Source organism: Triplophysa rosa, linkage group LG3 (genome assembly GCF_024868665.1).
Source record: "Triplophysa rosa linkage group LG3, Trosa_1v2, whole genome shotgun sequence".
NCBI classification, from domain to species: domain Eukaryota; kingdom Metazoa; phylum Chordata; class Actinopteri; order Cypriniformes; family Nemacheilidae; genus Triplophysa; species Triplophysa rosa.
In genome coordinates this window covers 6,493,105-6,518,292 of record NC_079892.1, presented here as the reverse complement: position 1 = coordinate 6,518,292, position 25,188 = coordinate 6,493,105, and the positions used below count along the sequence as shown (strand labels likewise).

General features: G+C 37.9%; 1 protein-coding gene across 8 annotated transcripts; it reads left to right on the top strand.

Annotated features, from left to right (window-relative positions):
* The first annotated feature begins 8,659 nt into the window (after positions 1–8,659).
* pax6a (paired box 6a) lies at positions 8,660–24,150 on the top strand. 8 transcript variants are annotated; one of them, XM_057330153.1, is made up of 15 exons: positions 8,661–8,992; positions 12,265–12,413; positions 14,688–14,759; positions 14,970–15,023; positions 15,764–15,787; positions 17,997–18,127; positions 18,547–18,588; positions 18,679–18,894; positions 19,204–19,369; positions 22,279–22,437; positions 22,611–22,693; positions 23,040–23,190; positions 23,298–23,410; positions 23,689–23,830; positions 23,944–24,150. In XM_057330153.1, exons 4-15 carry the CDS (start codon positions 15,011–15,013, stop codon positions 24,027–24,029), a joined length of 1,326 nt encoding a protein of 441 aa, XP_057186136.1. In that variant the 5' UTR covers positions 8,661–8,992; positions 12,265–12,413; positions 14,688–14,759; positions 14,970–15,010; the 3' UTR covers positions 24,030–24,150. The 8 variants fall into 8 exon arrangements, with proteins under 8 accessions (XP_057186133.1, XP_057186135.1, XP_057186136.1 ...); XM_057330150.1 differs by lacking the exon at positions 14,688–14,759 and having other exon boundaries at positions 8,660–8,992; XM_057330155.1 differs by lacking the exon at positions 15,764–15,787.
* The last annotated feature ends 1,038 nt before the right edge of the window (positions 24,151–25,188 follow it).

The following is a 25,188-nucleotide window of genomic DNA, read 5'->3' as shown; positions in this document are numbered from 1 at the left end:
AGCAGGTGAATCCACTTTTGTTCCAAATCCGTCTCTCGCTCCCTGCATACGTGCCTGGCACTGAGTTCAATAACATAAGCATGACCTTAGCTCATAACCTAGAGCAAACTTTCCCTACTCATACATCAGAAGAAAAGCAGCCCGAGTGTAAACCTACAAAGCACCAAGAGTCAAGACAGAGGATAATATTCTTAAGGGGGAAATTTATGGTTTTACATGCAATACAATACACAATAAGACCTTAACTTAATATTCAGATACGACTTTAAATAATTTATTTATAAATCAATGCTTTCGTTGTCCGAGCATCCTGACCACACTGACCCAGCACTTAACCTCAAGCTATGCTGTAGATTTCAAACATGAGCTTCAATGTTAAATGAAAAAAAAAGTTAAAATGAGGGTCCATGATATATTTTTAGTTAATTCTTTAGCTAAAATTTGTTATTTTGCATTTGCTCTTTGGACCCTTTCTCTATACTGTCCGCAACTCTGTCCTGCTCCACTGACATGAATAATATTCCTTAATTCCGAGAAAAATAACACTGCAGGACGGACAGTTATTAATTTATAAGACTATTTAATATGTCCAGCTGAAAGAACACTTGATTAATTTCTCTTTCTCTTCCCCGCTGTGTTTATTAGTGGTTGAATTAAAGATTAACCTTTTAAATACGTCTGACATTTTCCATGTCCTCTCAAATGCAAAATTAATGCACATTTTTTCATCATTAGTTTAATTTTCAGCATGATACTTTTGTTCTTTGGACTGTTGAGTGCTTGAGTGTTACAACCCTTCAAATTGTTTGCCTCTTGCTGCCACGTTTCTGAATGATAATTTAGCTTTTCGCAATACTTCATTAAGCATCATTAGCCAAGCGTGACGCACCTCATTTAGTAGAGGAGATCTCTGACTTATGCCATCTTGACACACCATCTAAGTTTTTTTAAATCAGCACAGAAAGTCTGTAATCTACAACATAACAATCTCAATGTAATCCCACAGAATAAATTCAATAAAACACCTAAGTATCTCTTAAAGCCGTCAGCCCTGTATCATTTTGAGCTCTGTTCCTCAACGTTGAGACAACAACGCATTCATGCATGTCGTCCTACGCAATGAATGCAACGCAATGAATCATGAAACGAATCCAGAAATCATTTGCTCTTCTCTCTGTAATTTACCGGGATTTGAACACTGAAACATGACTTAGACATTGTCATTCTTTTGCTTGGACCAGTGCACGTTTTCATGTCGAAGACATTCCAGTTGTATAACCAACGGTGCACCTCGGGTTTAACCAAAATAGGTAAAAAAAAAAACGTTCAATTTATTGTGTGAAGAATATGTCATCACGCACAATTTACATGCAGAATTGTAGATACTTCATTTGTCTCCATTAACAAATTTACAAAACTTTACACAAGGGGATTCAAAGTTTAGGCATGAGTTATAACATACGCAGACCCAGTAATGCTGCAAAGAAAAAGCGCGTCCATTAATTGCAACTCTAACCTCCGCTGGCCCTCATTAACACACGGGACCGCCTTGTTAAAAGACAAGGCAGATTTGTGTTTAATGATCTCGAAGGAAATGTAATTGAATGGGCATTACCATCTTAAAGGTCCCGAAGCCCACAATGTTTACCGTGGGCGCGTTTAAAAAGAAGCCTATAAACTTAGTGAATTATTTGAGAAACTCCAGCATAACAGATTGAAAATGAAAGTAAACAGATTTACGGTCTCCTTGTAGAGCGCGTGTTACGCGGTTTAAATATATATTTTAAACCAGTCAGTTGCAACTCCAGTCCAAAACTTGTCCAGTTCTAGAATAAAGTTGCCGACAATTGCACTGAACACCGGAAAGCAAGTTTGGAGTTTGGGAGCTTTTGAACTGTGGCAGTTTCCATTGCGTTACTACTTTGGCGCTGTCCTTTCAGCACCACGAGCGCCTCAACCACAACAGAAGTCAAGAGACACCAGTAAAGCCAGCTGGACCGTTATTTTATTGCGATCTATTTTTACTTAGTATTGGCATGAGAAACAAATTAAGCTTTGGATTTTGAAATACCATATTTCATATAAAAACACCTTTGAAAGCCACCTTTAAACAATTGCATATTAATTTCATCCTTGCAGAACACGCAATAAGGACATGCATTCACTGCTGTGTTTATGTAACTCGTGATTATTTCTTACATGTTATATGGTGTGTGCTTGTATGTCTTTTACATGAATTAAGAAATCATTTCATAGGATCTGTGGTTTCTCTTTTCGTCTCTGTTGTAGATTAGCCGCTAGAGGGCGATCGAGCATTGTTGAAGACAATAAAATACAGTGCAGCTGTAACGTCTGCATGAGACATGAACTCACACAGGAGAGGACATGTAGGCTACTTGGAGTGAAGCGGTATGAATATTCTTTAACTTAATATTTAATGTCAAATAAAACAATAAACAATGCAATAACGTGATTGCGGAAGTGGAATATCCAATTTAACAAAATAGCCTACTCTAGCCGACATAAAGATATTGTTACTTTTAACGTCTATAAACGACGGTAAATTAGTATGCATGTAGAAAAGAGAAAGGATTGATTGTTAGTTTAAAACTGTATATAGCACTGAAGCAAATAGCCTATTGTTTGTAGATTTAAAAACGCTTCAGCTAATAGGCCTGGCATAGCCTACCTTTTTAACATTTTTTTTAAATGTCCATGCTGTAAAGGCAGTATATTTATTTTTTCGTTATTCATCAGGTGAAATTATGATAACAAAATGATATTCATTAATCGTCCACAAAACATGCTTTAAAGCGAGACCCCCACCTTACATTATTGATAAAAGAGTGGAGGTGCATTTCACTTCAGCTCAATAACTTCAAAACACACGCCTGTATACTTTTCCCACAAACAATCGATTCAATATTACTGCGTTTTACTTTCAGAAAGTCAAATTTAATACAGTCACTTGAAAACTGCCTGTATACTAAAGAAAGACTAAAGTGGATCGCACCTGTCTCTTTAGGGATATCACCCACCTCATATTTTCACGCAGTAATGAGTGATGATAATGTACCTATCTATATTTAAATATTGCAATATCCGGTGGTAAGTCCTGAAACTGACCAGAAATGAACTAATTAGACCTTTTATCCGTTTAGGTAAGAGCCGAGACAAGCCATCACATGGTCCCTCAACATGCGCTCTATAGGGCCCCCAACGTTCGAGTTATGCCATCAAACTAATGCGTTGTGACTGGTCCTCTCTCTTGTGACAAAGTCTTACAGCTGCCTCCAAATCAATGGATGTCAAAGAAATACGACAACAATCACGAAGGAGAAAAAAATCATGTCTATATAATCAAAGACGGTGGCCCTGGTTCCTCAAGACACTCTGCTCAAGTTCTGTCAAATTACTCGTTGTCTTTTATTTTCTCCCTGCAGACGAAGGCCCCTTGTCACATCTGTCGGATCTGTAGTGTAATTTGTAATTATTGCCCATCATGAGGTCTACAGCTTTAACCCGTCTTTAATTAAAAGCATATTTAAGGTTCTGTCAGATGCAGCAACGTAAACAGATGGTTTTCTCTCAACGGTATGAGCTTTGAATTCATTCGATAGATGATGATCATTATCGACATAATCGCAGAAACGCACCGTTCCGTTACTACGTTGTATTTTACTTTATTTACAACGAGAAACAATGTCATCCCTGTAAAAAAGGTGTTATATTTAAAATTCTTTCATGGTAGTCGCCTATTATTCATATTTCTGACCTTATTTCGCCTACATTGGATAGGGTTAATAATAAAAATAAAGTTGCATTGTTGTTAATATTGAGAATTAGTGATTAGTTTTGTAAATAAAATAAATGAATTTAAACTCGCTACGAATTTACTTTAATAGCCATTGACATAACTCACAACATAACGCAATTCTAACGTAAATGAATCACGATTTAAATAGTGAATTTTAGAAAACGTCTTGTTTTACAACGCCGTTTTTCGTATTCAACAATTCAGAGAGGCGAGCGAGCAGCAATCAGTTCAATTATCTTCAAAATATTTACTTATATGACAAAATTTGTCAGCTAGATAAAACTGAAAAATCTCATTACGCCGTGAATCTTTTTTCCAGCTCGTTTATCGTTGCCTGATACAGTGTTAGTATCCCTGTTATTCAGATGCTACCGCATCTATTTAAATGTATCATTCAGATTTGTGTTGAGTTTGTCACTTTAGGTGTTTTACATTTCGTCTTCGCTTCGCTGGAAGCCGTGCAGCCCGATTTAATGACCTTAGTTTTATTCATAATCTCCTCCCTCCTGTTATGCAGGTCCCTGGACAAAATTGCTCTGCGATTTCATAAAGCATAACGTTTCGATTTTTCTTCATCTGCGCACGTTTAACGAGATTTCAGACAGACAATATGCTAAATGGATGTTCGTGTAAATATGTTTTGAATTCTCCTTTGTTCCCTCATATTAGGACAACGTGGAGGTTAACTGTACAAACACGCGCACAGCATGTAAACAAGAAAAATGTATAGGCTACATTCAACTGAGATAATAACATGCTTAAATCCTCAAACGACACTCAACATGCATTAATGGTTTTGACAGTCAGAATTCCTTCTTCAACATGACTGTCATTATTAATCACAGATTCATATCCGTTCATTGCCTTCACCTTTCTTTGCTTTCTTTATACTTTTTGTCTTCTGGTAGGATTAGCTTGCAGAATTGCAGGCTGCTGGAAAGTTGCTGGAAAGTCAGGGAGATGGAGAGAACAAAACCTATGCATTTTAAATTCTGATGGGCTTTGTTTAATGAGCACTGTGGTAAAACCTCAATGTCTCAACAATGGAACATGGGTAAAATTTCATTTCATAGTGGTTTTAAAACTACTCCTGGAGGACCAGCATGCGGTTTTATTCCAATGCATGTGTTGGGAGAGAGCACCTGGAGTTGCACAGCCAAATTAGCATGGACTAAGATTTGGAATAAATGGAAATATTGGGAAGACGGGGGTCGCTAATAAATTGCCAAGGGTCCTGATCTCGGTGGACCCGGAACATGCGAACGCCCCGACAATGGTAAAGCACCCAGTGATGAGGCATTTGAAATTATAATGTAAATGGACGAAGTCAACAGGGAGAGAAAGAAAAGGGAAACCTAATTCACCGCTTGATGTCTTGCTTTAGGTTGGGCACTCTGCCTCTGCATGGGTTTAATTTAGGGGAATGGGTTTGTATTTTACGGTTGCAGCCAGGGTTCTGAATGGTAGCAGAAAAGGTCAGCATAAAGGCTTGCTTGATATACTTCAGAAGGACAGTGGAGATAGACTTCAAAAATTAAAATTAAATAATAAATCAGCATAGGACTATATAGAGTAAAGTACAGTATGTACTTGGTTAAACTATAGCTTTCAAAACTAATCAAATCTAAAAGCCACAGTGCAGTGCTGAAGCAAAAAAGTGTGTCATATTTTGTCTCTGTATAAATTAAAGTTTCAGCCTTTACACAACCATGAAAAAAAATCATATGCAGAACATAAATGTCCTTGCAATTATATATGAGATTAGGATAAAAATATATAACACGGCATATTTCTTCTTCACATTCAACGGCTGGGAAACTCGGGTGGCTTCCAAGAGTCCTTAACTGTGCTTTTACTATGCTCACTTTGTCTGTAATGTCTCAAAGTCAGACCATCTTTGTAACTCTTAAGTAGATACACTGCAAAATTGCCCATCAATGTTAATTCAAATGAATAAGATTAAGGAGTGACATGGTGATATAAGAAACATTTACTTTGTTTCAAGACAAATATCCTCTACATTCAGTTCAAACCCACCAGCAGTCCCCCTTTTCCACGACAAATTGATCTGTTTGCTCATTTCCCCCATGTTTAGTAATTTGTCTGTTGCTGTGGCCACATTGCACAAGTGTTAGCAAAGAGAAAATTAAACACTCAAAATAAAATTAATTCAATCAGTAAAAACAGTAATATGTGCAAAATGCTACAAAATATGCACATTATTGAGTTTAAAATCAACAGGACCATTAATGGTTATGGCAGTTCTCCTAATGATGAAGAAAAAAAATCAGTTTTCCAGAGGCATGTGGCATATATCTGATCACAGAACATTGGATATGTCCATATATGGAGTGGAATTTCGGACTGAATAGTTTTCTATCATATTTTAGTCATTTGTCAAGACTTTGTAATGTTTTACCTGGCAGGGGTAGAATGTTCGTCTCCAAGTCACATGTATGTAATTGCATACCTCCGACATGAACATGACTTTTGGGTCAATTTATTCAGAACAAAGTATCTGATGCAATAAAGTGGGAAAAAAAACAAGAGCACACACTGAATGTTACAAAGCACAGCAGATGACAACTTTTGTGATATTCACAGAATATGATATTCTCACTGTGTACGTAAAGCAAAATAGATTTATAAATATTTGTTGAACCTCAGAGTCCTTTGGTTATTTTGTATCTTACTTAACTCTTTTGCGTGCATTAATCTGTCAGCATCATGCACTCTGCTCTGATATGTACTGCAAGTGATCAGTCTGAGGGAATGCATGATTGGTCCCATCAGTCAAAAAGCATCTTACAACACTTTTCTATAGGCCTAATTGTTGTCTAAGAAACAAAATCATCTATTCAACACAGCTATTAATGTCAGTATTTAATAACAACGTTCAATAAAACATTTTTGTCCCCTGTCCTTCTGTTTCTCATGACAAGAAAATAAACGTGCAGAATTTTCCACACCATTTTGCATGATTTTTTACATAAACGATGCATCGACTGGTTGACAGGTGTCAGTCTTTGCTTTTGCCACTGGTTCGGTCTATATCTAATCTTATCAAGGGTCAAAAAATAAAAGTAAAGGTCTCTTTTTGTGGCTAAGCTCCAGCTCTTGATCTAGTCCAAACACGGATGCAATAACATATTTAGTGCCTCTAATGTTGCGGTAAACGTAGGCTATAGGTTTAACACGCAAACTCGGGAATTCGAGGTAAATAATGAAAAACAAAACGTTTACCTCCTGATGTTCATTTAAATACACTGAATTTTTAAATCAACCTTGTCGTGTTGAGCAAAAGTGAATTTCTAACGTACAGGACGTGCTGTCGACTTTGTGCAAACTGCATCTGATCACCCTGAGGGAATTGAACAATTGAACATGTCTCAATCCCTGAACAAACGCACAGTGAAGATCATGAAAAAAGTTTTATAATCACCCAAATTCCACCGTCACTATCAGTGTAATAAATATGTTGCCAGGTGTTTTCACAAGTTAAGAGAGGTCTTGCTTTTGCGATAGACGTACAATATCCAGACGAATGATTCCGTGCTCATGATATATTTACCACCGCCACAATTTTTGCTAAATGGAGCTGTTTACTAGACACACAACAAGCATACAGCAGCAACACAACGACTATGATACTTAAAAGCAGAAAATAAGTCGATTATTTAAATGATCATTAATATTTAAAAAATAAAAAAGTTATATTTAGGCATTCAGCATGGGCAAACTTTCCAAAGATAATATTTGTACGTTATAGAGATGTTGTCGCTTAATCAAAACGTAAAACTCACACCTCGGGTGGAGGCGTCTCCTTATGGACCATGATCGGGAATGCTAAATATTTTGGTTTCAATGGTTGCTCAATGAAAAGCACTACTGGGCGCAAACACCTCCTGTATCTACCCAACTACAACAATACCAAAACAATCATTGATGCCGATAATTATAAAATAACAACAACAAAAAACATATTATAAGGGTTTGTATTAGTAACTGGATTTTTTTCATTTGCTTTTGACCATATAAAGCCGGTGAATATTTTAAGATGAAATGTGGCGGGGGCTCTCCTTTCTCTTTCTCAGTCTGTCTCTCTCTTCTAAACTCACACATGCTTGGTAGCAGAGGGTCGGCGTAAGGGAAAGCTGGCTGGACAGATTTAGGTTCACGCCTGATCGCGCTCTGGAGTGCAGACCAGCGGAGAAAAGGAGACAGCACCTGGCCCGGCTTTAGCAACCCCATCTCGCTTTATCGAAAGCCTGATAAGCGGACCCAGGCCGCACGGTTTCCAGTAGAGATCTCAAGAACTCTGCTGGGTTGCACGGGTTGACTTGACCGAGCGCTCAACACACAAAGCAACACTACCCCGTCTCTTAAAGATGAGCATTTATTTGTTCTTTGAGAGGAGTTTTCTCTTGCGTAAAGTGACATGAATCATTAACGATTATGGTATGTTTACACAATAACACTCTACACAAATTCACACGCCAAAATGAAGTATTCCTCTTGCCAACGAGCTTTAAACTTGTTGAGCCTCTTCGGCTCACTTTCTAAAGCTATATTTATAATGCTAACAGCCTAATCTCAAAAGCATTTAAAAAGTTTTCTAAAATATTACACTTTACTAATTGCTAACTAAAAGCGATAAATTTATAGCTCATGTGGTTTATCTGCACACAGTAGACAAGTGTTCCTTTGACTTCCCGGTTTGGGAAATGATAAATGGCGTCAGCTGTGACGCGGCCGTCACTCTAGCCAATCACTGCCAAGTTGAGGTTAATATTAAGAGAAAGTTGATGGTGAGAAGGGGACGTCTTTTTTATTCCCATCCACATTTAAAGAGGTATTTTGTACCCAACACTTGACGTGCGACGTTTGAGTTTATCATACGAAAAACGAAGAACGTTGGAGCAGCTTTCATCTGATAGCCTATTTCATCAACACCACGAAGAGAGATTTACAATCTCTCAACTTTTCCTGCGGGTCGCTTTTTGGCTTGTTGGACTGGATGGTATTTACTTTGGGACTAGTTTTGTTACACGGAACCGGAGGGGTTCTCTCTAGACACCCATTACTCTTGTCTCCAAAATCATTTGGAAACGTGCCTCTCAAAACGAATCACGCGCATATGGTCCGCTATCGGAACTGGCAATAGCGAATCTTGAGGTAAGTTAGTTTGCTATAACGTGGATTGACAAATTTAACAGCATGTTGAGCATCATTTTGACAAACGGACTGAGTAAATCTATAGGGGATGTAATTAGACATGAATTCGTTTTTTAAACTAGGCTACTTAAACCAGCACAAAACTAGTTTTAAAGGCTTGTCAGTAAATCATGTTTTTTTTTATCTCATAGTGTTGCGCCGACACTTAACTGAATTGACATTTCTAAATGCCCCTCATAACGAGTGATTATGAGAAATATGTTACATGTCAAATAAAAGTAAACACAATTTAATCATTTTCGATTAGTAAGTAAAAGCTTAATTACTACTACTTTGGCGAGTCAATTAAACTCGTGTTTATTAATTCAAAAATCCGAAAGAGCAAATTTGGGGCGTTTATATTACAAAATAAGCAAAGAACAGAAAATGTATTTGAGCCAAACTCCACAGTTACCTTATAATTCACCAACACATTGGAAAATAATTTATAAAAATTAATAAATAGAACTACAAGCAGCAATTTTATGATTTCTTATGTAAATCTGAATAATTTCTAAAAAAAAAGTGTAGGTGATGTAGTAGGCCTATTTTAAAATGTCATTTGTGTGAAATAATAATATAAACAGTAGCCTATTGATATAAACAATAGTCATCATAAATACATTTTAAGATTGAGGTTCATATTTGACCTGCAATAGATCAAATTTGCCCTGAATGCAGATTAGACGGTCCATGAAGTCTGTCACAACAGAAACAAGTCAGGTTATCGGAATCATTTAAACCTTACACTTTAAACAGCATAACAGAAAAACACAGTAATTTTTCAAATAAAAAAAGATTAAGGCAGCTAAAAATTCTCCAGTTCTCTCTAGCCAAATTCCCGCAAAACAAAGAAAGGAAATAACTATTAAAATTATCAGCCCATGACACCTTCTGTCTATTATGGCCTAATGAAATGGAATAATGTGCAACTTGCTTCTTTTGGATCATGGCATCTATAGATACATGCAAGGACCCTCGGGTCTATGTCGCCGTGGGCAACCACCCTAAAAAAAACTTTGGTAAACCCCCTCCCCCAGAACATGGTCATGTTGGCCTTGCACCGAGCCACATTGCCATAATAACAGGCAGTCTATCTCCAGTTTTCTCTCACCACGTCTCTCACACTCCCTCTGACGTCAGATGTATTCAGCACTGTCCCCTCCCCTTATTATTAGTTTTTCTCCCAGTTGAAAACTTTTTGGAGAGAGGCTGAGGCGAGGCACCATGAGTCTATTTTGCCTGAGGGAAATAACGACAAGATTAGGGTCTTTTTCATGACCAAACACCACTGACTGCTAATCCGAACTGTGCTAATTGATGGGAGGACTGCAAGAATCCATCTGTGTGAAAAATCTCAAACTAGACAAATATTTGATGTTTGATGACCAGTCTTTTGAAATTTCAAGACTGAGTACGTTAAACAAGGATTAAAAACACGCAGACACAGATATCTTGTCTTCATAAACAAAACTTTTTAATAGCTCTCAAATTAAGGGCGTGGAAAACAGCGCAGATTTTGCTGAAACAAAATAATATTTACGATTTAAAACCTCTCTCTCTCGTGTAACCGCAACACTCGATGTCTGTGCAGCTGCACAACGTGTTGCACTACAAGCCGTAGGACTTTGCCATCGAGAAATGATTCGCAAATATCAAACGGCGTGGCGGGGTCGCACCGCAGGACCCGAGATGACAGTGCATGACGGTCGCGCCAGCTCATTATCCGACTCCCATTCAACCTGCCTTTCATTGCGATGCAGACTCTTTGGCAGTGTCGTTTGTTTCCTCATTGTGCTATAGTGGGGAATGCAATGGTTGTCAGCGCCCGCATTCAGTTTCGGGATAGTTTATTGATGAGCTCCGACTTTTAGCACTTTTCACATGTCAAAACGAAGTCAAGTGTATGCAACCACAGCTTAATTTTATGCTCCCTGCGTCCCAAACCATTTTGTCTCTCTTTAAAGCTGTCCCACCATGCCTTACGATCACCCTCCCCTCTCTATTTCTTCCATCCCAACCCGGAATCTATTCCACTCCAGTGAACGGGTGGGACACCCCAAGCTGAGAGTGGCGAGTTGAGAGTGCAGTGCATGTAACCTCGAACACAGGCGCGGAGGGGTTGCTTTGGAGTGTACCGAGGTGTGTGCTAATGTCCAAGCAATCAACAAATGTAGTTTAAGTGTCCGGCCATGGACGTAATGATATTTTCATTTCCCCCTTGGCAACCCACTACACGAAGTTTCTTTTTCTCCCACTGAAAACGAAAACAAATCACGCTGTTAATGTAAATGGTATGGGGTCTCGACTGATCGTCGAGCGCGCGCGGTTAACGCAGATGACGTTCTAAAAATCAACAATGACACGTGGAGAATGTTTGCGCTCGTTTCAATAGACCTAAAGAGTTTGAAGAACTAGGAGTGGACACAATATTAACGTAGTTAATGTAAATGTTGACAATAGAGATACAATGAATCCTGATTTTGTTACTTGCACTGAAAAATAAATGAACAATTATACAACTATTTTTAAGTCAAAATATTTTAATCACTGCCCTGAATGCATTATGTTACGCGAACAAAGCAAATTTTATAGATTAGATCAGGTGCTTTCATTGTTTTTAAATGTTACATTTCACTGATATGATTTCAGTGTCTTTTTAACCGAAATTGTGTATTACAAAAGCATATCTTATAGATTTTATTACGTGCTTTAAATTATTCTAAAGAAAAAAAAATCCGTGCACATTTAATAAAATCGCTGGATAAGGATTCTCAGCCTATGTTTGATATTTGCTTGCACCTAGTCCTTGCAGCTGCAGGATACTTTGGTTAAAGCGTTTCCACGTTCCCACTGCAAACCCCCTAAAAACATTTCAATATAAAAGCGTGGCATGGGATAGAAGCATGCTTATGAGTAGTGTTTAAGTAGGGCTGGAAAAACTAGCTTTTACTCGGCCCCGTTTCGCGCTCTGTCACTAGGGCAGGAGGAAGTGTTTTGCTAGGAGATGATGACAGAGGTCAGGCTCAGCTAATGGGCCACTGAAGAGAAGAGGAGGCGAGGCACAAACCAGGAACACATACATTAATACACGAGCGCTATCACCAATCAGCATAGGTGCGCGCCCTCTCACTTGCGCGCTCTCTCTCTTACTCACTCCCACTGGCGCACATTTTTCAGTCTCGCGCAGTCTTGACATCCGATTTTATTGTCAATCTCTGTTTCCTTCGCAGGGAATTTAAACATTTCCACCCGAGACCAGTTGGAAACTATAAAAGACAAACTATTTGAGGACGATTTCTAGAACTTCATCTTCTCTTTATTGATAAAGAAGTACAGCAACGAGGATTCGAGAGCTGTATAGGAACTATGCCTCAAAAAGGTAAGTGAAGACACGTTTCTCCTTTGACCAACTTACAAGCATGTAAAAAGCGTTGGCTGTGTAAGAAAAACAGACTTTCCTGTAGCCTATGCGACAGCGTTAAAAATAAAAGCTAGTGATTTGTCATAATAAATATTTAATACGTACATGTTTTATTATTATCAAGATACATAAACGCAATATATGTTATTTGAAATAAAACTTTTAATGCTCCTAAAAACGGTGACAACTGCATCCTCGTACGGTGCATCCTACACCGTGGATTTTCATTTATGGTATTTCCCTATTTATACTAAAGCTATGTGGAGTTCTGTGCCAAGCAAAGTTTTTATTTATGACAGAAGAAACCAGAAAGTCACAGTAGGCCAAGACCGCGATCAGTCTTGAAAATGGGAACGCAATGACCCGATGAGGTGGAGTGTCAGGTTGAATCACACAGTCACATTCAGCCGGGCGCGACCACCAAATCGCACCGTGAACTTGGTGTCTTGCTTTTAGTCAAGGAAACTATGTTGTCTTTATCCCAGACGGACCACTAAAAAGTAATAATTAAAGTGTAAAACGTTAAACTTATTTAACGTATTTATGTTATAGTTTGTTTATAAAGCAAAAAACAATGAAAAAAGCAATATCGGTAGCAGTATTGTATTGGATGTTTTATAAAGAAAGATGCGATTAGACACGCATATAATGAAAATTAAAGTGCACCTGACACTGTTTTTAATATGACACTGTTTTTAATATATTTTAAACGGTGGCGTTATTTTGATGCTATATTATCTCTACATAGCATTACAAAACCGTAGTATAAAGTTTTTAAACTTTTAACCACGGAACTTAGATTACAAATTTTCATGATTTTGAATTTTAAAGGTTTAAGCAAGTGTACTTAATTAAGTAGCCTACACTTAATTAATCCATGCATATTAAAACGAACAAAATACAGATTAGGCTCTGTCAATTTCAGACATCACATTAAAATAGATCATAAAAAGATGAGCTCAGACAAAAGTGTTACGCTAAACACTAATTGACTGCAAAAACTGTAACATTGAAACTATATTTTAAAAATATTTTAAGAATGTAAAGATCATTTACTAAATAAAAAAATATTCTGGAAGATGTGTGAAAATATTTATAACCTAATACTAAATATAATGTGAAAATTAAAATAGGCTAATAGTAAAGCAACACAATAACAACATCTTTTAAAAAATGTTTTCGTGTTTGAACATTACATTGACAAATACATTCGTCTTTATTTTGTGAAACACGTGCACCTCCACGCTGCCAGGCGATTGGGGTTGCCTATATATTTATTTGTTGCTGCGCACTGTAAACCGCGCACACAATCCATCTACTTAAAAAGAAAAAATCAAAGCAGGGAGTATTTCTTCAGTGGCCTCCTTTTCGGTACATGTATTGAATGGGTTCTTTATTGCAATTGTCTTTTCCCAATTGAGCTCCCCACTGCGCTGTTGTACATTTTTTACAACCCTTAACGACACATACCAGTAACACAATTACCTCCAGATACTTATAACAAGAAATTACTTTTCTATTTCGCGCACCGAGACAAACAAAAAGGCATTGAGGTAACGGGCACCGGGTCATAGTGAGCTGCACTGGCTGTTGCGGGTGAGGGGGTGTGCTGAACCGGGTGCATAAGGAGGGGGGGGGCTCGTTCCCTTCAGCTCTTTTGTGTTTTCTGAGAGTTGTTGGTACGTTTAGTTGGAAGCGGTGTAGCTAGTTAGGGAACCCGGGTTTTACTCTCTGGGTTTTGGTGTAGCGGGAGAAAGAAAGCTATTGTTAAAATTCAGCGGGGCTTTGTCGGGGACCCCTCACCCCCTCCTGGCTTTACTTTTCCTGCGCAGCCAGGCGAGGTAGACAGCGTGTGTCACCAGAAGAGAGTATCTAAAGAGAAGAAAAAAGTAGGCCTTGCCCACAACATTTGAAGTTTTCCAATCATGAAGGTTAGGGAGAGCAGATGAACGTACAAAGTAGACAAAAGATATTACGTGGATCCTAATTATAATTATAATTATTATTATTTAAAATCATGACCCATTAGCTGAACGAAAAGTTGCCCAATATTAATAAGAATAATTGAGAGTACGCATGCAGAAAATTAATTTTCGTTACGTTCACATTAAACTAATTACATTTATAAAACCGAAAATAATAAAATCGTAGGTAAAAACAAAGTAGATTTAAACGTAAGAAATAACTACAAATAGAAAGGGTGTACTAATAAATTGTTTTGCTTTGTCCTAGGGATATTTTAATAGAGTGAAGCAGATGAGAGTCTATAAATTGTTTTAAGCGGACAGTCAACTCTGTTTCCAGGCAAGTTTAAACCCTGGACATAAGTGTATTTGTGGAGACAGTACTGTTTTCACTTTTGCATGAATGCAAAATTGGCGAATGCTGAAGCTTCAGCCACAATATTGTCTGTAACTTTCTTGCACACAAGACAGCAAACTTAAACAATGAACTGCAATACACTTGACCGAAAAAGTGAAAACTTATCATTGTTTCTTTCTTTGTGACTAATAGAATACTATAACCGGGCCACGTGGGAGTCTGGAGTAGCGTCCATGATGCAAAACAGTAAGTGGATTTTTTCCTATGAGTTTTAACAAATGTTGTAAGTGAAGATGGGGAAATAAAACGTAAGAGGCCTATAGCATTTGTTTTGGTATATTAGCTAGTAAAGGGCATGCTGCAAAAATGTTTGCCTGATGTTCATACTGCTCCCCCATAATAGCTAAGTACTGCATAGTAAGCAAACTCATTGCTTAGCTTGATGTTAACTTTTTGACAGACAGGATTATGTGCCATTATTTAAATTACAGTCGCAGTAAGAAATTCTCTCATTTACAAAAGTCACATTTACGACTCAACACATACACAAGTTACCGTTTCTAACGCATATGCTCTTTGCATAATTGTGTGTGTATGTGTCTGTCAGTGTTAGGGGATGTTAGAGAGAGAGGGGAGTTTCTGCTTGACTTGCTTTTAAATAATTGCTGAATTAATGTTAGCATTGGCGGCCAATCCACCTAGTCCATTAGCAGAGAAGAAATCGACATTGCATGATTCTAACGTCTATCATGTTTATGAAAACACAGCAAGAGTGAAATAATAGACCAAGCTTTGATGCAACACTGAGTGTTGTAGAGCATGAATAAATTGCATTTGCTGGTTGTAATATTGTCTTGGTCTTTGAGATGTGAGGGCCAACTAAAACGTATCATACACAGTAATTTGTTTAATTCCTTTGTGGAAAATACTAAGTAAGTTTTGATGACAATAAATGAGATATATTTTCTCTTTTAATGCTGGACAAGAGGTGTATGACATCTGTAACGAAGGTGTGTTGAATGTCATTTGTCATTTCATTTTATTTTGTTGCAAGTGCCAGTTCTTTGCTCTGTCATGTGGTATAATGTTTTAGTCAATATTTTGTCCATAAGGGAAAAAATAATGTAGGCCAGCTGAAGTAGGGTATATGAAACAATTGAGTAATAAATTAAACTGACTGAATTAAAAACATTAAAATAAACGGTGGAATAAACACACGCATATTTCTTTTTCCTAAAAGTTCATCTATGGAGCGACGTTTTTCTATAGAGCTTGTTTTTTACAACGATAGTTATTGTTATTGTACAGACGTTCCCATATCTTTTTGATGATGACACTGAGTTCGCCCAGTGTTGTCGTGTGATGTCTTGTGCGCATTACTGAGGAGATATCATTCGGGCCTTTGGTTTGTTTAAAGGTCACAGGCGGCAATCCAAGCTTTGTGCTAATAACTCTTGGGTGTATATAGAGCGGAGCGTCCAAATTGACACCATATGTCTTCCTATTAATTGATTAGAAACAGAGTACCACGCGCGCAATGATTGCCACTGGGCGAGACCGACACCATTCACCGTGGGGAATTATAGAACGATTAAGACTTAACCTTTCAAGCGAAAGTTTGATTTTATATCCTAATTTGCGTGTTGGCGCGAACAAATCAAATGTCTGCACTTTACAGCCATTCGACATGTGATTTCAAAGCCAATAAATGTTCAATTATTTTTAATGACAGAAAAAGACAGCGGATTTCTAATTAAATTTCTCACCAAAATTTTCCCAGGAATTTTCTGTTATTTGAAATTGATTCATTCACTATAAATGTTGCAATTTGGCAGCAGTTTTACAATTAGAAACTAAAGTATAATAAATTTATTACGTCTGAGGTAAAAATAAATAAATTATTCCACGGCAAACGCACGTTGTTATCTTCATTGTGCATTATAAAACATGCACTCCATTACCATTTTGATTTTATATTTCGCTCTGCAGATTTATTATGCATAAACCTACAGAGCACAACACTTTCCTGCAGACTTGCTCCCAGTGCGTAAATATAGGCAATGAAGGTTTGTCACTTGGGAAAAAAGAAATGTCACTTTTAATATATTGACGGCGAGGCTCGCCCCCGTGAACGTACACGCGCACAGCCCCTGGCTACCTTAAAATTAAGCTTCCCTTAAAGGGGAAATGAGTAGAGTCCAATTTAGTCTGAGTGATATCCAAATGCAGACAGAAAGGGTCGTTTTATCATGCTACTATTTGTCGTGACGATGCGATTTTTAAAAGCAGAGCGATGTCATGAAGTGACATGCCTGCCACAAGTGCTCCGACTGATCTTTTCAATTAGCCTTCCATGCATGATCCAGGGCGACTTCCGCCTATTTCCAGAAATTAAGCTCAAACTTGACGTGCAGCTAGCTTTATTTTAAAGACAAATGTCAGGCAGGCTCATCATATTTTCCCCCTCTTCTATATTTGGAGCTTATTTATTGCAAAGGAGCGTGTGCTCTTGGACTCAATTTAACTGGAGGCTTCAGAGGGAGGGGAGCTTAGAAGTAAAGCAAACCCACGACAGGAAGGAAGCCTGCTTTTCGGTTTTGATTTCAGGTTTGGTGCCTTTGGTCTGCTTTTTGTGTGGGCTTTTCTATTGACACGGGCTGTAAAAAATATTATAAGCTAATTGGTTACATCGGAAATCCTGTGCTTTGTTTTTTTTATTTTGCAAAAGTCGTTATATTAGATAATGTTTAAGGCTATGGTTTAATCGTGGCAACGTTTAAGAAGTTTTAATGTAATGCCACAAATGGCATTACACCATCTGATCCGTTTAAAGCTTTGCAAAGATGCGCAAATCTCGGCTCAGTGGGTTGGAGATGTTTTGCTCCAGATCATTCCAGAGCGCTGACGCTTAATCAATGTTGTGCATGTAATTATATTACAATTGTATATTAGGAGATTATGATCTTATGAGCACATCTGGTGAACAGTCGCGAACATATGACAGCTGAACAACAGTAATAATTACGAGCTTTGCTGATTTTAAAGCGATTTATTCTTTCTGAATATTAACTTTTGTCGACAATGCTCTTGTAATGCTTGACTCGTTTTTAGACAATTGCGAGCTGAAAACTTCTATTCAAAACAACTGTGATCTGTTGAGTCTGGTTTGCTAAATGCTGGGCTTATTTACAACGAGACCTTACTTTTTTATTTGTTTAGGTCACAGTGGAGTGAACCAGCTTGGAGGTGTATTCGTCAACGGCAGACCGCTGCCCGACTCCACGAGACAGAAAATAGTTGAACTCGCTCACAGCGGCGCGCGGCCGTGCGACATATCCCGGATTCTGCAGGTGATAATAATGCATGTTTTTTAAATTGAAGCGCACACTTTACTTTAACAAGAGTAATGAAAATTTTCATTGTTTCACATTTGTGTCTATTGTTTTGAAACACCTGTTTTATCAGCTGTATATATTTTTAAGAAACCCATTGCAATTTTTATACCAGAGAGCAAATGGGATTCATTTCAAATTTCAGTTTGGAATGCATATACAGTGGTCTTATGGAATGGTTCGATGATTAATAATAAACTTCCTAATGCACTTGGCACATCTTTTACAATTGGCATTTTTTTAAATTGGCGACCAAAATACACAAAAAAAAGACTAATCGGAATCAAAAAACGATTAAGTGCATTTAAAAAAAAGTGCATATTTTCTCGTACCACTGAAGACGTCTTTTTGTGTTAAAGGTATTTCTTGTGTTATAGACCCATGCTGATGCAAAAGTCCAAGTGCTGGACAATGAAAACGTAAGCTTATTATTGCTTGCAGCATACACTTAAAATATAAAACTAGTCTTAAATAATGTATGTGAATTGTTTCTTTTGTTTTCTGTCTAGGTGTCCAACGGCTGTGTGAGTAAAATCTTGGGTAGATACTATGAAACAGGCTCCATCAGACCCAGAGCCATCGGTGGAAGTAAACCAAGAGTAGCGACTCCGGAGGTGGTCACCAAAATTGCCCACTACAAGAGGGAGTGTCCGTCAATCTTCGCGTGGGAAATCCGAGACAGACTGCTATCAGAGGGGGTCTGCACCAACGACAATATACCCAGTGTAAGTTTATTGTTGACAGTTGTCATTAACGCAATAAGATATTTTTTATTTATGTCGTTGATAAAACATAATTAATTTAATGTATTTAAATGCATGCGTTAATAACCTTGAACGTGAACGACATTATATTTTCTAGTCGGTCTTCGCCGGCAAGCTGTAATCTCCTCTAAACCTAAAAGGACAATGCAATGTAATGCTCTGGCATGTAGGCCCAGGCAGAAATTGGGCCAATCGTTCCAGAAAGCCAAGATGCCACATCGAGGATGCGCTCTTTAATTAATGTGCCGCATCTTTGGGTTCGTCTTTCAGGTGTCATCGATAAACAGAGTACTACGCAACCTGGCTAGCGAAAAGCAACAGATGGGCGCAGATGGCATGTATGAAAAGCTGAGGATGCTGAACGGTCAGACCGGCACGTGGGGGACCCGGCCGGGCTGGTACCCCGGAACTTCGGTGCCAGGACAGCCCAATCAAGGTATGGCAATTTTACTCGCTATAGAGAAACATTTTGCCAAAAGAGGCGTTGAGGATGTTTGGCATCAAGGAGAGATTTATGATTACATCGAAATCTGAATTTTATTGTGAGCGCGTTACAGCAATTCCGTTAAACAACCATATTAATTATGAACATGTATTATTATTAGTATTATTAACAGTAATTAGTATTAATAATATTAATAGCCCTACTAATTTAAATTATAACAAATACATCGATAATGTTTATTGGTTACAATTACTATTATCATTATTGTTGTTGTGGCTGTTAAAATAAAAAATCCATAGTGTACACAATAAGTAAATTTATTAGACATCTCGTTAAATGATATGCTTATCACGCAGAGGTCATACTATTATGGAAGCTAGGTTATACAGTTTGCAAGAAAGCAAAATAAATAAAGACAGTATGCGTTATCCCTTACAAATTATGTTTCTGTCACACAGAAAAATGTGTTATGCGAACAGTTCTGTCGCTATGTAATAGCTCATTAGAGAACGTTTTGTTTCCCATTAAGGCGACATAAATAAGCGTTTAGTTTGAGAAGACAGCTGAGAAAATGTTCCATCGGAGACACCCTGGACACGATATGACAACGTTTGCCAATTAGACTCGTCACTGTTGAGGACACTAAACGACGAGAGATGGACATATCAATAAACAACTAGATAATTGGTATCTTTTTTATTTAATCGCCCTGTTAAATCTTTACTGGTTTGCAGCAACACGAAACGGTCTCTTTTACTGTTTTACGCATTTTACGCAAAGGGAAGCAAATACCGATTCATATAAAACGCATATAATTTTTCATCAAAGTAATGTTGCTATTACTTATATTGTGTACGGATACAAAGCAAGAAACGAATATGGAAAAATATTCTATTGACATACTTATTCTACATAATTAATGCTGTTTGTTGACACGTGGCCTCGTGGACTAACCAACAGAGCGATTTCCTTTATCAAAGTGGATTATCTTTAGTCTAAAGAAAAACTGAAACCTGCATTCTTAAGCATCTAATTTCTATTTTGTTTTGACAGAGTAAAACTCTGAAGGACGTTAATGGCTATATCAAACGCCTAGATAACAGCAATTACTGAACATCATCTGTGATATTCTTAGGTTGCATCATTATCTACAGGCATGTTACCCTTGATAAGTAGCTAATTTAACAGGAATGTATTTAAATCTATCCATACGTCCACTTCTGGAGTTATTACGTCAGGGTGAGGTTTCTGAGCGACGCAAATATGGTCGCAATCTGATGAATGTCACGCAACACTGAATAAAACAGCGGATTCATCTGGTTTGACAGGACGCTAAAAGAGACAACTCTATCGCATTCAGAGGACTCATAGGAACCCCTCCCTCCGTCATAGGCTCGGGGTGCTAAAGCCGGCTAAAGGATTTGGACACTTTTCCTTTTCCAAGGGTCCTCGCATGTTTTAATCAATGCCTCCGCAGCTGAAAGATGCCGCATTTGTTTTGCCATCTTTCTGCTTGTCTTCCGCCTCACTGGCTACGACAACTCCCCAATAAGGAATGATTTTATTTCCCACAGCCTTTCTTAGAGAAAACAAACCCTAAATCTGGCGACAGTTGGTGAGGCTTTTGAGAACAGGCCACACATTCGCTTCTTTTACGGATTAGCTCTTGAAAAGTGTATGGGATACTAAGCACTGCGACGACTTTTTAAAAGTTTCTCAGAACATCAGAAACGTATAGTCCTTGACAAAGAAATAAATTAAAAATGAAAAGAAAGCATTATTAAACGTTTAATATGTAGTTGCATGCACTAAACCAAGAAACTGTATGGAGACATGTAAAACTTTTACATTATTATTATTAGATTATTATTATTATTATATAAATAAATAATACATGGTTATTTATTATTATTATTCGTCGTTTTGTCCTTAATTCAGGTTGCGCATTTTGCACACTTTGGTCTAAAATTAATCTCTTTCACATTACAGGCCCCAATTCGATTTGTGGCATGATCATCAACTTTAAGAAATGTGAACAAAATTCCATTACACAATGGTTTTTAATGAGCCACTGGTGTCCAACAACACAGCAGGTTAAAGCTTATCGACTCACAGTTGGCACTCCTACCCCCATGTCTGTGACAAACAGAAGACTTCGTATTTAGATGTCCCATTCACGGTGGCCTGGCTGTTTTTCTTCTGTTGCCTATAAGAAGGTATAAATCCTAACTAAGGTTGAACGGGCCAGCCCCAGGGACAGTGATTAATGACAGTAGAGCATAAAGGTTAACACGCCGAGCTGAAAAGTCTGTTGACTGGAATCCTCGTGCTACAATGACCGCTCGAGAGAATCCTTTTGTCGCCTCGTCCAATTGTGTCCTCAAAATTCAACCCACGAAAGTTTGCCATCCCTTCTCTCAGCGAGTATTTAATAGTTACCCTTACTCTCGCGCTTTGTGTCGCAATGAAAGCGTCCTTCTCCTATTCAAGTATTGGTGGTCACCTCAATAGCTCCGCAAACGCCCTTATGGTGGCCGTAGCCTAATTGAAGAACTCGGTGATGAAAAGAGGGAGAGGGTGTTTGGTTTAAAAAAAACATTTCAGAGGACCTGAAAAGATTTCTGGGACATTTCATCGCATTTCTGTAAAGCCCTCAAGCCTGTCGTTTTTTGTGACTCGGTGCTGAACGATCTAAGCGAGCGTGCTCGAAATGTTTTCTCACAATATTGCAGAGGGCGATACAGTAACCTACAAAACGGTCGAGTAACTTCGCATTCAATTCTCCTCACGTAAATATGACAAGCTAACGATAATGCTTTAATTAAAGCCTATCGTCCAAACAGAGCACGAGAAGTGTGTGGTTATACAGAATCAACCTACATTTTATATTTCTTTTCCAGATGGCTGTCAGCAGTCAGACGGAGGCGGCGAAAACACGAACTCAATAAGCTCGAACGGGGAGGACTCAGATGAGACCCAAATGAGGCTTCAGCTGAAACGGAAACTGCAAAGGAACCGCACATCTTTCACACAAGAACAAATAGAAGCACTTGAAAAAGGTAAATATTGACTAGCTGCCAGACTTACGTGAAAGTTATTGAAATTTAAAATAACGTGGTAAACATTGATCAGGCAGACTAACTTAAGCGCTCATCTAAGTCACACGACATTGTTGCATTTTGTAATTGCACAAAAAAGTATTAAAATAACGTTTTAATGACTTTCCCGCCAGAATTCGAAAGAACGCACTATCCCGACGTTTTTGCGCGAGAGAGACTCGCCGCCAAAATAGATTTACCTGAAGCAAGAATACAGGTGAGCAAGACATAAGACATTTGTTTATTTGATTTATTTCGTTTAATTATGGTATTTGTTGTTAAACCTTATACTATAAATTTTACTATAGTCTCACCAGAACAAGCATGGTTTAACCATGATGTTTGTGGCAATGCAAATAGGCACAAATCTAATAAAAACATGGTTACTACGCTTTTAGTATAATAAAGCAATAGTTCATTTTGAGATAAAATGTGGAGACGGGGAACTTTTTGGTTACTATTGTTCCCTACAAATACCATAGTTAAACTACTGCAGTAACAACTTTTATTCTTGTTTGCTGTCTTCGAAGGCCTTTGATAACTTACTAAAGCTGTCCTTTCAGGTGTGGTTCTCCAATAGAAGAGCAAAGTGGAGGAGGGAGGAAAAATTAAGAAATCAAAGACGACAAGCTAGTAACTCTTCCAGTCACATACCCATCAGTAGCAGCTTTAGCACTAGCGTTTATCAGCCAATCCCCCAGCCCACAACGCCAGGTAAATACACATGTTAGGCCATGTGGGTCATGAGACAACCGTTCTAAAAGCTCATGAGAACTTATACTGTTTTTCTAACCATTGTGTTGTTTCGTTTTTTTAAACAGTATCATTCACATCAGGCTCCATGTTAGGAAGACCAGACACGGCACTCACAAACACATACAGCGCCCTGCCACCAATGCCGAGCTTTACCATGGCCAACAATCTTCCTATGCAAGTATGTACACACAAATGTCAGTTTTTATTGCAGTATAGAGTATGAGTACAGAATACTCTTATTTCTAGTATTAGGTTATTGCTTTACACGGTGTTGTATTGTTCAACACCATGTTGTGCCAACCTTAATGTTTCGGAGGATTAGTAATTCAATATTTGCCAGCATTGTAAAATCTTATGCAACACCAACAACAGCTTACTCAGGTCTGTAGGGCCTTGTTTGTATATCGGAAAGAGATGTGAGCATTGTTGACAGGTTTGCCCTTCCTCTCCCCCCAGCCCAGCCAGGCCCCATCCTATTCCTGCATGTTGCCCACTAGTCCTTCGGTGAATGGGCGGAGTTATGACACATACACACCGCCACACATGCAAGCACATATGAACAGCCAATCAATGGCCACCTCAGGCACAACCTCGACGGGTAAGTTTATCTTCTTTGCTACACTAAACAAATAGATTTTCTAATGTAGTGCTACATGGCAAAATGACATGTGCCCTAATATATCCCTTTATTATGTGTTTCTCATACGACAGGGCTAATCTCGCCAGGAGTGTCCGTACCAGTCCAAGTGCCAGGCAGCGAACCAGACATGTCTCAATACTGGCCCAGACTACAGTGAGAACAAGACACTAAAACAAAAAAGGAAACAGTGGGGAGGAATACAGAGAGCAGTTTCTTCACCTCCCGTTGTCTCTCGGCTGAAGGGCTGTTCAGCAGTATTTTACTACAGAAGGAAACGAGAAGCTAAAGGACCTTTTTTGTACTGGGATAGTGCCACTTCTCTATCATTCTTTGGACATAAAGACTTGAAGAATTAAAGAGAACAGACTACTGTAAAGTGCCCGGTATTATATCGTGAATTGGAAAAAAATCTGTTTTTCAGTTTCCAACAAAGTCATTTTGATGTATTTGTACATGTAATGGCCAATTGTATGTTATGACAAAAAAAGGAAAAAAAAGAAAAACTGTGGATGGACTGTCAAACAAAGCTGGTTTTGCATCAGTGAGCGGAAGAACATTTGTGCGAGCTTTTCTGTCATTCATCAATCTATTTTTCAGCTGACACCAAGAACTTTTGCCCATTTCTGTTTCAAATGTGGAGTTGTTGAACAGCAGCAGAACTTTAAGGAAGTCAATCCATCATTTTTTTCCCAAAGCTTGCAGACAAAGTCAGGTGTATGTGAAACAAAAGTTTAATGCTGAACTGGAGGAGAAAATTTTTGGTAGCTAAAATGGTAGATTGTGTCTTCGATATAATTCAGTTTTGTTAATGTCAAAATGTAAGTATTTGTCTTCCCTAGAGTCTCGCAGAACAATTTATATAATAAAATTAAATTCATTTTATAATTCTCTGCATATTCGATACATATTACACAATTCTCACAAAAAGGCACCTTTTCAACACAATTAGCATTAAAGTGGCTGAAAAAAAGAAAACTTAACAGACCAAAGCCTTTGCATACCAATTGTTACATTGTTTCTTTAGCTTTCGCATTTTATTGCCATCATTCATAAAATTGGCATAATTCGCAATATCAGTGATTAATTAACATTCTAATTCAATTACGTTAGATCTGTAAAGCCTTTTTTAATAATTTATTTCAAATATTTAACCTGAAGGATTTTTTTTCAAAACATCACAAATCAGTATAGCTAAAATGTTAGTTAAAGATCTAAATGTATAGTAAAGAATAATCCTTAATGCCTCAAAGATAACCTGATATCTCAAACATGTCTCCTATGACATACAGTAATTGAAAATATATTCTTTAAAACAG

What these genes read in the sequence shown, in the direction of transcription:
- pax6a (XM_057330148.1), top strand. Translation starts at nt 17,213, where the DNA reads ATGTCAGGCAGGCTCATCATATTTTCCCCCTCTTCTATATTTGGAGCT. An exon ending in CCAACGACAATATACCCAGT is followed by an intron (nt 18,895 to 19,203) that starts GTAAGTTTATTG and finishes TTCGTCTTTCAG; the next exon opens with GTGTCATCGATAAACAGAGT. An exon ending in CCCCCAGCCCACAACGCCAG is followed by an intron (nt 23,191 to 23,297) that starts GTAAATACACAT and finishes TTTTTTAAACAG; the next exon opens with TATCATTCACATCAGGCTCC.